Here is a 12,824-nt window from a genome sequence, read left to right as displayed (position 1 = left end):
CTGGAAAACGGAGGCTTGGGGTGGGGAGAGCAAGTCTTCTGTCTTTCCCCTTGGGGAATCCTGGCCCTCTGGCTTGTGGGCTGCTTTGCTGCTTCTCTGTCTCCCCAGAGTTGAAGTGCCAGAGCGACAGGGTCTTTTCAAGGTGAGCAGAGGCTGGGTGGAACAGACAAGACCCCCCAGCTGGCTGCCCAGGAGGTCCTGGGCAGAAGCTTTCTCCTGGTAGGGCTAGTTTTCTGTGTGCAGGTAATTTCCCCATGATTCAAAGAAAGGGAGCGATCTGAATTCAGCAGGATCCACAATGGAATAAATAAAGTAAGTGCGGAGCTGCAGAGCGTGGAGCTTCCTTCTACCGTGTCAAGTCCTGGTTTCTACCGTCTGTGTTTTGCTCCAGGCACCTGGAACGGACCGTAGCGTCTCTTGCACGTGTATGCCTTAGTAGGTTTCACACGTATGTAGATGCTTTTGTGATGAATACGAGACACATTCATTCAAAACCATTACCGAATTCTTTGCAGCTTTCTGTCGTTATGTAGTTCCTCGGCCGGCTGATGTTAATAGTAAGAGTTCTCCTGGGGGGGGGGGGTCTGGAAGTACTGTTGCCCTTTAACAGGGGTCTTCATTATCCAGAATATTGGGGTTCAGTGCTTTAGAGGTCTTCAGCAGCTGCCTGGTTGAAATCGGACCCCTGAGAATCTGTGCTGGCTGGGAAGGATGAGGCCTAGAAGGACATGACGCTTCCCACCCTCAGGGGTATGAGCGACTCAGTTTAGCATTTAGGTAAACAGGGAATTGCCCAAATTAACATTTAATCTCTGATGAGGGGTCTTGTGAAGAAGGAACAGGCAAGGCAGAGAGGGCCAGATCCCTTTGGGAACGCCACCTGTGAGATCCCGGCCTTCACGTGCCTTCCTTGTCGCCTACGTTTGCCCTCTGGGAACGCAGGGTGGCGTTTCCTAATGCCAGCGATGCCAACGTGCACCATGGCTGCTGGCTCCTGTCTAGATTGCCTGTGCTGTCTTGGCACAAATATGCCACCTGTCAGCCAGTCTGCCTCCATTCCTGAGGAGGGCAAAGTGGCAGGTGTAGCGGCCACCTTTAAAAAGGTTCCAGTGGAGTTGCAGGAAATTAACTTGGGGAATCCATTGTTAAATATAGGATTAATAGGCACGTTGGTGAACAAAAGCTGTTGAAGAAGAATTCAGCATGGATTCTGTAAGGAAAGATCATGTCTCACTAACCCTTTAGAGTTCCTGGAGGAGGTGAACAAGCATGTGGACAAGGGTGCTGCGTAGGTGTTGTTTACCTAGACTGCCAGAAATTTTCTCCCTGAAGTCTTTCTAGCACTCCATTCCTCCAAATCTCTGTTCCCATCCAGAGATCACCTGCCGATCCAGGGGAGGGGGGGGCGGAGGCTGGCATCCTTGGTCCTCTATTGCAGTGGTCCCCAACCTTTTTATCACCGGGGACCAGTCAATGCTTGACAACTTTACTGAGGCTCGGGGGGGGGGGTAGTGTTTTGCCAAGGGACGTTGCCCCCGCCTGAGCCCCTGCTCCACTAGATTTCCTGCCCCTGACTTCCCACCACCCACTGGGGGGCGCTACCCGCAGCATCTGTGCAGTGCCACGCCAAGGGGGAGCCCCAGCCGTGGCAGCCGCCAGAGAGCACCAAAGGTGAGCCGGCGGCAGAGTGGCAGGGCAGCCACCGAGGCAGCAGCTGGGGAGGAGGATGAGGAGGAGCCACAGCCCGGTACTGACTGATCCACGAACTGGTACTGGTCTCCGGACCGGGGGTTGGGAACCACTGCCTTTGAGGATTGCCCAGAAGAGCCTCCAAGGGGCACATCCTGGCAGGCAGCCTCGCTGTGGACTAGCCACTTTGGAAGGGACAGCATCAGCTTCCCAGGCGCTGGCGGAGCCCCCCGGACCCCAACGCTTCCCAGTGCGTTTTCATCCACACACAAAATAACCCTCCTTGCCCTTCGCGGCTGGAATGGCCAGTGCCCGGTGGACAGCTGCCGATGCGGCTGGGGAGGGCTCGATTTTGCACGTCTGAAAGTGACCCAGGCTTGAAGCGGCCTGCGTCTGAATCAGAGCGTCTGAGCCAGGACAATATCTAGATGCACCGAGCAGGCTGATCTTTGCCTTCCTCTTTTTGGGCTTGATGCTGGAAGCAATGAAGAAAAATACAGCAGGCAAGTCTGTTGTTTATTATGGGGTCTAAAATCGTCTGGCCCAGAGCCAGTTTTCTCTCCGGGGCTGGGACTTTCCCGCACTGTTGTGGTGGGACCACTTGACTGTGAATCAGACCAGGGCTCCCTTGAGGTCAACTAGACGCCAGGTGGGGGGAGGCCACTCTCCCTTCCTCCCCCTCGTCTCCCGGTGACCAAATCCGGGCTTGCTCCCTTTCCCTCCCCACCCAGCAGGACCACAGGCCGCAGCCGGAGACGCTGCAGCAGGAGACGATCTGGACGCAGCGGCCTAGATTGCAGAGTGACACGTCTTCTAGCCGAGAGTTGCGGTCCTGCCACCCAGGAGCCGGGACCCGCTGCAGCAGCCGTCGCCTTCTCCCCCCCCCCCACTGCCTTAAGATAAGCAAAGCTATTTCTCTTCAATTAAGGGGAAAAGGTTTCTCTAAGATAATAATACTATAAGAATATGAATTACTCCACTCTCTACAAATGAAAAAAGGCCAAACCTGCCTTGGAATGCAGTTCGCCATTTCTCCCATTTGTAGCTTCTTCATCTTGAGAGGGCCACTTCCTTAACATTTGAAAGTGTGAACGTTTTCCCTTTTAGAAACTTCATTTAAACTTTGACCCCCTTTTCTTTAAAAATATTTTAACTGCTCTTCTCCCTTAAAACCATTCCTTCCGATGCAAAGCAATGAAAACAGACGATTATGTGTCAAGGCCTGGAGTTTTTATTCATAGCTTTAGGGCCAAGAGCATGAAGAATGCGTCCAAACACTGTAACACCTAGCAGAGTTCCTGGGAGCAGTTTCCACCATGAAAACCAGTAAATTAGCTTCTTCCAAGAGCTGGTCCACTTTGCAAACTGGAATATCATTGTCCCTTTGCCTGTTAATCTGTTCATTATTACAGTGTTTTTCCCATTCCAAGGCAGCGTCCCCTCCCCCACCACACTTGAGCATCCCTTAAGACAAAGGGTCCTGGAGCCACAGCTTTTGCATCCTCTAATTTTTCCACCAGTCGGTCAACATTGGAGTTGAGCAGATTGGCCACACCAACCCACCAATATTTCTGCCTTCACTGAGTCAACAACATGTTTAAGCATCCTATTCCTGGTCAGAATATCTGGCTCAGCCCCTGTGCCAGAGCCTGTCTCTGATGCCACCATAATCCTTCTGTTGATGTGCCACTGGTGGTCACTCATAACGAAGAATCTACTGGCAGGAGGAGGACGAGGAGAAACTTCCAGTTATTAACCTCATGAATCAGGGAGTGGGAGTTTGTGCTGAAAACGTTTACCGAGCAAATCACCCCAAATGCTCTGGAACATTGTCCAATCTAATGGCACCACAACCATGCCCAGAAAACAACTCACTTCCATGTACTGATGAACTAACAACTGTAGGTAGTGAACACTGGAAATCAAGGCAGATGTCTGGGTCACAAAGGTATGAACACCCAAATTCAGTCTTTTGTATCTGACGGACAACTAGGCGCAAAGTTGCCCAATCACTGGCCTGCTATGTCACATAAGTGTCTGGGGAGATGAAGAGTGCGATTGTGTGTGATCCAGTGGCGGGGCAAAAAGCTGCCCTAATTTCAGAGGCACATACAAGATATCTGCAACAACTGTAATGCGATATGTAAAAAAAAAAAAACTATGACTTTTGTTGACAAAGCCACAGATACTTTAATACTACTTTGATGTGTTGCCTAGATTCATAATTGAAGGAATTGATGAATCTCAGTTACAGGTGAATGAAAATGAAGATGCAATTCCCCACCCCCCATCCAAATTCATGGACCCCTGAAATCTGTCCACAGGAATCTTCTATGCTTGTCTACTTCCTCAAAGGATTGGGAAAACAGGTATGTGTTTTTCCAGGTTTACAGATGTCAGAAGGACTTAGCTTGGAAGTTCTCCTTCCACCCTGTGAGATCTATTCGATCTCTGTTCTCACTCCAAATATTTCTATCATTTCTTCCAACTCAGGGTCAGGATCTTGGGCAGAAGAGTTTGCATGGTGTTAACCGTTTCTATGGTCTGTAGTTGTCTCTTAAAGTTAAATAAGAGAGAAGCACATCGCAAGCTATGCAGATATATGGTTTCTCTGTGTGAGTTTTCAAATGCTTTTGAAGACTGTTATTCCAACTACGTAAATCTCTTTTCACCCGCTGACCATGCAAATGTTTTTGCCCCTGGGTGCGTTCTTAAATGCTTCTGAAGAAGACTGTTTTCACTAAATCTCTTTTTGCACTTTGAGCATTCAAAAGGTTTCTCCTTCGTGTGGGTTCTTAGGTGCCGTTGAAGATGGTTACTCTGACTGAATCTTTTTCCGCACTCTGAACACTCAAAAGGTTTCTCCTTTGTGTGTGTTCTTAGATGCTGCTGAAGATTGTTACTCTGACTGAATCTCTTTCCACACTTTGAGCATTCAAAAGGTTTCTCCCCTGTGTGGGTTCTTAGGTGCTTTTGAAGACTAAAGCTGCGACTGATTCTCTTTCCACACACTAAGCACTGAAAAGGTTTCTCCCCTGTGTGGGTTCTAAGATGCTGTTGAAGACTGCCATTCTGACTGAACCTCTTTCCACATTCGGAACATTCAAATGGTTTCTCTTTTGTGTGGGTTCTTAGATGTCGTTGAAAACCACTACGGTAAGAAAATCGCTTCCCACACTCAGAGCATTCAAAAGGTTTCTCCCCTGTATGAGTTCTTTGATGTTCTTGAAGATGTGCACTCTGATTGAACTTCTTTCCACACCCTGAGCATTCAAAAGGTCTCTCCCCTGTGTGAATTCTTTGATGTAGTAGACGGTTCCTCGGACTGACTTTCTTTCCACACTCTGAACATTCAAAAAGTTTCTCCTCTATGTGTGTTCTAAGATGCCGCTGAAAACTGCTATTGTAAGAAAATCGCTTTCCACACTCAGAGCATTCAAAAGGTTTCTCCCCTATGTGGGTTCTTAAATGCTCATGAAGATGGCTGCTCCGAATGAATCTCTTTCCACACTTTGAACATTCAAAAGGTTTCTCCCCAGAGTGAGTTCTTAAATGCTCATGAAGATGACTGCTTTGAATGAATCTCTTTCCGCACACTGAGCATTGCAAATGTTTCTTGCTTATGTGGACTCTTTGATGCAGTTTAAGTTTATCATGCTGACTGAATCTCTGTCCACACTCTAAGCATTCAAATGGTTTCTCCCTTGTGTGGGATTTCAGATGCCGCTGGAAATTGCTATTTTCACAGAATTGCTTTCCACACTTGGAACATGCAAAAGGTTTCTCACCTGTGTGGATTCTTTCATGCACTAGGAGTGCACCACTCACACTAAATTTCTTTCCACACTCTGAGCACTCAAATGGTTTCTCACCCCTGTGGCTTCCTTGATGACGCTGAAGATTGCATCTAAGACTGAATTTCTTTCCACACTCAGAACATTCAAAAGGTTTTTCCTTTGTGTGGGTTCTTAGATGTCGTCGAAAATTGCTACTTTTACAGAATCGCTTTCCACACTCAGAGCATTCAAAAGGTTTCTCCCCTGTGTGGATTCTTTCATGCACTAGGAGACTGCTACTCATACAAAATCTTTTTCCACACTCTGGGCACTTATACGGTTTCTCCCCTGTGTGGGTTCTTTGATGCTGTAGCAGACTGTTACTCTGACTGAATTTCTTTCCGCACTCTAAGCATTCAAATTGTTTCTCATCAGTGTGAGTTCCTAGATGATTTTGAAGGTCACAACTCTGATTAAATTTCATTTTAGACTCTGAGCATTCAAAAGCTTCCTCATTTGCGTGGGTTCTTAGGTGCCTCTGCAAGTCAAAATTCCGACTGAATTTCTTTTGGCATTCGGAGCATTCAAAAGGTTTCTCGTTTGTGTGGGTTCTTAGATGTCGATGAAAATTGCTACTGTGACAGAATCGCTTTCCACACTCTGAGCATTCAAAAGGTTTCTCCCCCGTGTGGGTTCTTTGATGCAGTAGGAGACTGCCACTCTGACTGAATCTGTTTCCACAATCCAAACATTCAAATGGTTTCTCCTTTGTGTGGGTTTTTAGATGCCGATGAAAATTGCTACTGTGATAGAATCGCTTTCCACACTCTGAGCATTCAAATGGTTTCTCCCCTGTATGGGTCCTCTCATGCAGCTGCAGATGAGCACTCTGATTGAATCGCTTTCCACACTCTGAGCATTCAAATGGTTTCTCCCCTGTGTGGGTTCTAAGATGTTGTTGAAGTTTGCCATTCTGACTGAATTTCTTTCCACACTCAGAACAATCAAAACCTTTCTCACCCGTGTGGGTTCGTTGGTGCCTACTGAGCTGCGATCTGTATTTAAAGTACCTTCCACACTGAAAGCATTGGCATGCCTTCTCTGTACTGTTCCTTGGGAAATGTACATTACCCTGTCTTCCATCACACAATGTCATTCCACTCTCTGAACCGATAAATGGCTCCTCTCCTGAATGATCGCTTTGGTGTTTAATAAGGTCTGATTTCTGTGAGAAAGTCTCACTACACTCTGAGCTACTATGTTTCTCTCCTTCATGTATTTTTTGATATCTAATTAGATCTTCTCTACAAGGGCAGCTCTTTCCATACTCCAAGCATTGATGGGACTCCTTTCCACCGTGTAGTCGCAAATGGGCATTATATTGTGTTTGATCTGGGAAGGTCATTCCACACTTCAAGCACTTGTGGGTTTCTTCATGGAAATCCCCCCCTTGGCAAGGAGTGGGTCCATCTCTCATCTCGACTGTACGGCTTCCGTTCTGCCTCTTGGGTCTTCCTCGATTCCTGAAGTTTCCCTTCAAGTCTTCATTCTTGACTTCACCTGGCAAGAGATGATGCAGCAACTCGTCCTCTTCAGTCCTCTGTTCACCTTCTGCTGGCATAAAGAGAGAGGCTGCATCAGCACCCGCCCAAGGAGAACTCGTTTGCACTTGAAATTCCATCTATGTGCTAAGCATTTCAGGGGCTTCTTCCTGATGTACATTGAAATGTACAATAAGGTACACATTAAAAATGGCTTCCATCTGCCTGGGTGGTCCATCTCTCAAGTTTCCTTCATTTTTCTCTTAACTGCAAGATTTATTGAGCCACGTGGGCTGCCACCTCGTATTTGTAAGTTCAATTTTGTTAAACTTGTTACATGGTACAACACCCTTTTAGAAATTAAGCTTACACGCAAGCTACTACAAATAAGGAAGCTTCAAGCCCACTGCAGGTGATCAAGAATTACTACAGGTATGATCGGGGTTTTCAACAAGTTTTGAAAGATGCTACTGAGATTGCCAGGGAGCTAGAAATGCTACCAAATTAGAAAAAGGAGAAAGAAAAACAGCTGTTTGAGGATGCGGCCCAAGAAGAGGCACTGCAAGATCCAGGGCAAAAATTCAAAATAGGTTTCTATTATGTTGTTTCAGACATTGTGATACAATCTACTGAAGAGCAATTCTAACAGCTACAACAACATAATTCCTTCTTTGGTTTCCTGCATGAGATATACAGCACATTTATGAAAATGCACTTAAGGTCTGCAAGAATCTGGAAAAACCACTGCTGCACAATGGAAAGAAAGATACTGTTGCTGAAGTTCTGTGCTGGGAACTTACAGCAATAGCTCAAGGACTTCCAACACTTCCTACTACAAGAAAAACTGGATAGTGTGCCTCATATTTGCGTTGCGCTTCCAGTGTCAGAGGCTCAGAGTGGTGAATGCAGCTTCTCAAAGCTCAAACCTAACCTATGCTCAACAGTGCTGCAAAAGGGACTATTGGCTTGGCAGCTCTAACAACCAAACATGCCTGAGCATCAGTGCTGGACCTGAAGGGATTGGGTGACGACATTTGCAAAGGAAAAAGCATGGAAAACGAGGCGCTGATGTGCCCGACATGGAAACATTCAAGACACTTATGTTTTAACATGACAATTCACAGGATTATTCAGAATTATTTATGATCTGTGTGCTAAAACTGTTTTGCATTGGGGAAAGAAAGTAAAAGATGGTTGTGTTACTTGTTCTCACAATTTTTTAAATTAGCAATTTCAAATTTTTGTGCTTTTCATTTTTTTCCTACAAGACATCCATTTATGAAAATTGGTACGCAACATGGGAGGGGGATGCAGGTCGTTACCTCAGCCTAGGGCAAGAAAAGGCCTGGCACCAACTCTGCTGCCACCCCAATTCGAGACTCCCCCCCCCCCCACACAGGGGATGAGTGGTGGGGCCAGCCTGAAAACAAAGTTTCTGTGTTCAAAATCTTGATTCCTGCCTCTTTCCAATGGCAAATTTTGATTCCTGCCTTCTCCTAGTGGCAGAAATCCACACCTTTGGCACCCATAAAAGGGCCTTACCCAGAGAGGCCACGCTCCCATAGTTCTCCAGCATGACTTCCCAGTAGAGAGCTCTCTGGCCCGGATCCAGCAGCGCCCACTCGGCCTCCGAGAAATACACGGCCACCTCCTCAAAGGAGAAGAGATGCTGGAAGAGAAAGCACCATCCCCCCTCAGAGACCATGCCAGGCCCAGGAGGAGCATTTGGGAGGAGGCAGTGGGGGAGGGCACAGGACGCAGCGCTTGGCACGGGCAACGGGAGTGGCATTAGCACGGACCCAGGAGCCAAAGCCCCTCTTTGAAAGCGGGTCTGGATGCCCCCCGGTCATCTCCTCTACCTGGACTGGAGGTGCAGCCACCAAGCCTCTCCCAAGATGATGGTTGAGCAGCACCTGACCACTGCCTGTGATGGAGACGAAGGAGGAAGGAAGAGGGTTAGGTTAGTCTCCCTTGCCGCTCGCTCGCTCGCTTGCATCTCACTTTGTGCCCCCTCCTCCCCAGGGCTGGGAAACCCGGCCAGAGGCACACTGGACACAACTGGTAAGGCTGTCTAGGCAACTGTGGGAGAGGCAGGAAAGAAGCACCAGCTGCCTTGACAACCAAGACTTCAGCAAATATGAACACTCCAAGATGACAGCGCAGGTTGCCCAGAGCGTCTGTCGGCCCCCTGGCATCACATTGAGCCCCCATACCCCCCCCCTCTCAAACCTCACAGGGACGCCAGACCAGAGGCACCCGTAGTCCACTCTCCTCCCTCTGACTGCAGCCCACCAGATGCTCCTGAGAAGCCTTTCCGGAGGGGCTCAGTAGGCCAACTCCAGGCACCGGAAGGGAGTGTTCAGAGGTCTGCTGGAGGCTCGAATGGCTTGCCGTGGCCAGGAGCTGTGCCCAAGACTCTGTCTAATCACCTTTCAAGGGAATGGCCGCCCCGAAGTCAATCACTTCCTTTTCCTCCTGCCTCAGGCCTTCTACCCAACCCCTTCAGTGTGGGCCCCAATCCCATCTGGCCCTCAAAGAGCCTTACTTTGGGAGAGGGCACCTGGGGAGCAGTCCTGGGCCTGAACCCGCTGCCCTTCCTCCGAAGGAGACCCTTCCTCCTGAAAGAACTTTCCTTCTGTCTTCACTGCTGGCCCCCACAACTGAAAGAGTAGCAAAGGAGACAGGTAAGAGAAGGGAAGGAACAGGACGAGGAGACGGATCCTGCCCCCCTCCCTGACTCCTCAGCCCTGCACAGGCCAACAGAGCCCTTTCAGCCACAGGGGCAGGAAATCAGGGTGGGGTTTCCTTCCCAGCCGAGGGAATTCTCTAGAGGCTGAAATATCTAATCGGGTAGCAGATATGAAGGAAGCCCCCCTCACCTGCTCCACCTGCCTCTCCTCCTGGGCCTGGCTCAGGAGGAAGCCTTCGGCCAGGGCCACCGCCTGGGTGCTGCTCTCCGGCCCGCATCCTCTCACCCAGCCCTGCATCACTGGGGGCAGGAGGGCCAGGAACTGCTCCAGGGTCACCCGGTCCAGCATCTGCCTCTTGGTGCTCCTCTCTGGCTCCAGCCAGCGGCTGCAAAGTCCATGGAGCTGGCTGCAAACCTCTCGGGGCCCATCGGCCTCCTGGTAGCAGAACTGCTGGAAGCTTCGGCTGCATACGTCTGTGGTCACAGTATCCTGAGCCGGGATCTCTGGTCCAGCCCTCCAGAATTCGGCACCACTACCTGGTGCTTGGATGGGATGGGGACCTGTCCTTGATCTCTTTCCAGCTCCAGTCCCTTCCGGGAGCTCCCGCTCTTCCATCTCCTTCCTCTTCCCTTGGGCTGCTTCTGACCAATGCTCACGTGGCTACGAAGAGGGAGAGGAAATCATATCCAAAAGGCAGGAAGAAACCAAACGCAAAAGGCCCCTCATCATTGCCCTGGTGAATAAGGAGGAGCGGCCTTGTTTATTTTACAGATAAGGATTCATGCCACTGTGCTGCATTACATTCTTTTGGTTTGGCCCTTTTGCCTCATGTGAATCACCCCAAAACAGTGTTGTGAATTTCCTGCAGGGGGTTGGCTAAATAACCCCGGAAGTCCCTGCCAATTCTAGGATTCTATGAGAGACTGGAAATCCTTTTTAATGTTTTGATTTAGCTGCAGCAAAAATAAGAGAGTCCTAGGGGACTCATGTCATGCAAAACTGTGCAAAAAACAATAGGGTTACAGACGGTTTTCTACGCCTACCTCATAGGGTTGGCTACATCCCTGGACCAAGACAGCACCTTCCCACCCTCCAAGACAACCCCCAAATCCTCCAGCTCTGGAGCCCTGATCTCAACCTTCGGAAGTGGCAGGGTCAGCCCTGGGTCAGCCCTCAGCCCCCTGGGGTTAGACTTGGTAGAATATTCCCCGACCTCAGGTCTAAACTCGCACCGGGCTCAGCTCTGTCCGGAAGGCTGAGTTACCATGAGCCTTAATCTTAGTCAAAATGTAATTCTTAAGCAGCATTTATTAATACAGGGAAATATGGAACAAAAGACCATTTCCAATCAGTGTATGATCAACTAGAAGGTTATGGCAGTCTCCTTTATCACCAACCCATCAATCTTGGCCCCCGAGGACTGCCTGATCAGAGTAGGGGCTATTCTCAACAGGAACTGGATCCCAGGGCAAAGCGACTGGAAAGGGCTGAACCAGGAAATGCGGGGAAGGAGAGAGAGTTATCTGGGCATATGGATGACAGTCAAACCCAAAGCTATATAGAGCTTTGCATAAAGACAGAAGAGTTGGGAGAGGGGAGGATAACTGACCTCCGGTGACCTCTCTGGGAGCCAGTGGGGTGTCATCGTTAAGAGCAGAGTTCGATTCCCCACTCCTTCTCCTCCTCATGCCGTAACCATCACAGTTCTCTCAGAGCTCTCTTAGCCCCGCCTACCTCAGAGGGTGTCTGTTGTGGGAAGAGGAAGGGGAAAAACCCCTTGAATACAGGATACAAAAACCTGAGCTATTCTTTGTGGCTGATCTTGAAGAAAACTCTGACCCACTCCCACACCCCACCCCCCACCCCCCGCCTTATTCTGCCTAAGGGACGTCACGTCCCTCCTGGACACCCGTGCGGGGGAGGGGGGAGGGGTCAGCTCCAGGTGGGGGACCTGGACATTTGGGGGTGGAGCATGAGGGGGGAGGGCAGGGACCTCAGGGGAGAGGCGTGCCACCGAGCCCCCCTCCCCTCCCCCCAGGGGGATTCCGGGGGATCCCCAGGCCCCGCCTGGAGGCTGGCAACCGATGAGTCCGCCGTGCAGAGGCAGCCTGGGGGGGCGGGGGGGAGGCAGACAGAGGCGGGCCTGGGTCTCCCTGGGGGGGGGGCGACCCACCGGAGAATGGCCCTTGCAAGCCGCTCCCTCCCGGGCCGGAGACGCTGTTCTTCCCCCGCCCTTCAGAGCTTACTCGCGAGTAACCCTCCCGGGGCCCGGCCGCCAAAGGCTTTCCTCTTCTTCTCCCCTTCCGCCCCTCCCGGAAAAGCGCCTTCCCCTTCTTCCGGCCCCGCCTCCCTCGGCCGCTCTGGCCAGCCGCACTCTTTCGCTTTAACCCTTTCAGAGCTGCAGGCGGAGTCCGGGGCTTCCGGGCCCTCCGAGAGCGAGCGGCGGCCGCCCCGGGGTTGGGGGCGGGGCTCAGGAGGGCGTGGCTTGGGGAGGGCGGGGCTTCCGGGGGCGGAGCGCCAGAGTCCAGGTGCGAAACAGCCGCTCCCTCCAAGGCCAGCCCTGCTGGGCAGACTCCGCTGGGGCTGACCCCTTGGCGTGGCCCGAGCCCCCCACTGCCCCCCAGCAGCACCCAGGCCTCTCCCGCGTGGCCCTTGTTGCCCAGCAGAAAGCCCCAGACCAGGGGGGATTCCCTGAACCCCCGAGCACTTGGGGGGGGGGGAGATATCATAAGACACATCGATTTATCAAGGAAATCACTAATACTGAAATCCAGTTATCAATTTTTAAAAAAATGATACAGCAATACATGTGCTTCTATATCAACTCACTGCATGACCACTGGAACTGGAGTGAACTTGCTGGACATCCCCTTGCCTCTCTTGTCCCCTCTTGGGCAGGCTGTGCAGCCTTATGGAGAGTTCCGGATTCTCCGTTGGAGCTGTCCAATTTGTAGAACAAGAATGAAAGCGACTGGCTTTGTCACACAGAGTGATTGACAAACCACCGGAGACAGGGAAGACTGGAAATCAAGGGACGTGGCCAGGCCACCAATATGAAAACACAGGACTCACAGAACTGCTGGCCAGCTACATCACACAGTTGTCTGTAAGGGAGAGGAGTTCCACAT

At 50.5% G+C, this 12,824-nt stretch overlaps 1 protein-coding gene across 4 annotated transcripts; it reads right to left on the bottom strand.

Moving 5' to 3' along the window:
- Positions 1-2,897: 2,897 nt before the first annotated feature.
- On the bottom strand, positions 2,898-12,020 carry LOC143833884 (uncharacterized). 4 transcript variants are annotated; one of them, XM_077330117.1, is made up of 7 exons: positions 11,943-12,020; positions 11,306-11,442; positions 9,886-10,356; positions 9,552-9,666; positions 8,866-8,930; positions 8,549-8,675; positions 2,898-7,079 (listed from the first exon to the last, which is right to left on the bottom strand). In XM_077330117.1, the coding sequence occupies exons 2-7, from the start codon at positions 11,339-11,341 to the stop codon at positions 4,342-4,344; spliced, it is 3,552 nt and encodes a 1,183-aa protein (XP_077186232.1). In that variant the 5' UTR covers positions 11,342-11,442; positions 11,943-12,020; the 3' UTR covers positions 2,898-4,341. The 4 variants fall into 4 exon arrangements, with proteins under 4 accessions (XP_077186232.1, XP_077186233.1, XP_077186234.1 ...); XM_077330118.1 differs by lacking the exons at positions 9,552-9,666; positions 9,886-10,356; XM_077330119.1 differs by lacking the exons at positions 9,552-9,666; positions 9,886-10,356 and having other exon boundaries at positions 11,870-12,004.
- Between the last annotated feature and the right edge of the window lie 804 nt (positions 12,021-12,824).

This window comes from Paroedura picta, chromosome 3 (assembly GCF_049243985.1).
Source record: "Paroedura picta isolate Pp20150507F chromosome 3, Ppicta_v3.0, whole genome shotgun sequence".
Classification (NCBI taxonomy): domain Eukaryota; kingdom Metazoa; phylum Chordata; class Lepidosauria; order Squamata; family Gekkonidae; genus Paroedura; species Paroedura picta.
This window is presented reverse-complemented; position numbering and strand designations above follow the sequence as displayed.

Excerpts from the sequence above, each read along its gene's own strand:
- LOC143833884 (XM_077330117.1), bottom strand. The coding sequence starts at position 11,341 with ATGACACCCCACTGGCTCCCAGAGAGGTCACCGGAG. Across the intron at positions 10,357-11,305 it reads TCCCAGAGAGGTCACCGGAG|CCACGTGAGCATTGGTCAGA; the intron begins GTCAGTTATCCT and ends CCCTCTTCGTAG. Across the intron at positions 8,676-8,865 it reads TGGCTGCACCTCCAGTCCAG|CATCTCTTCTCCTTTGAGGA; the intron begins GTAGAGGAGATG and ends TTTCTCTTCCAG.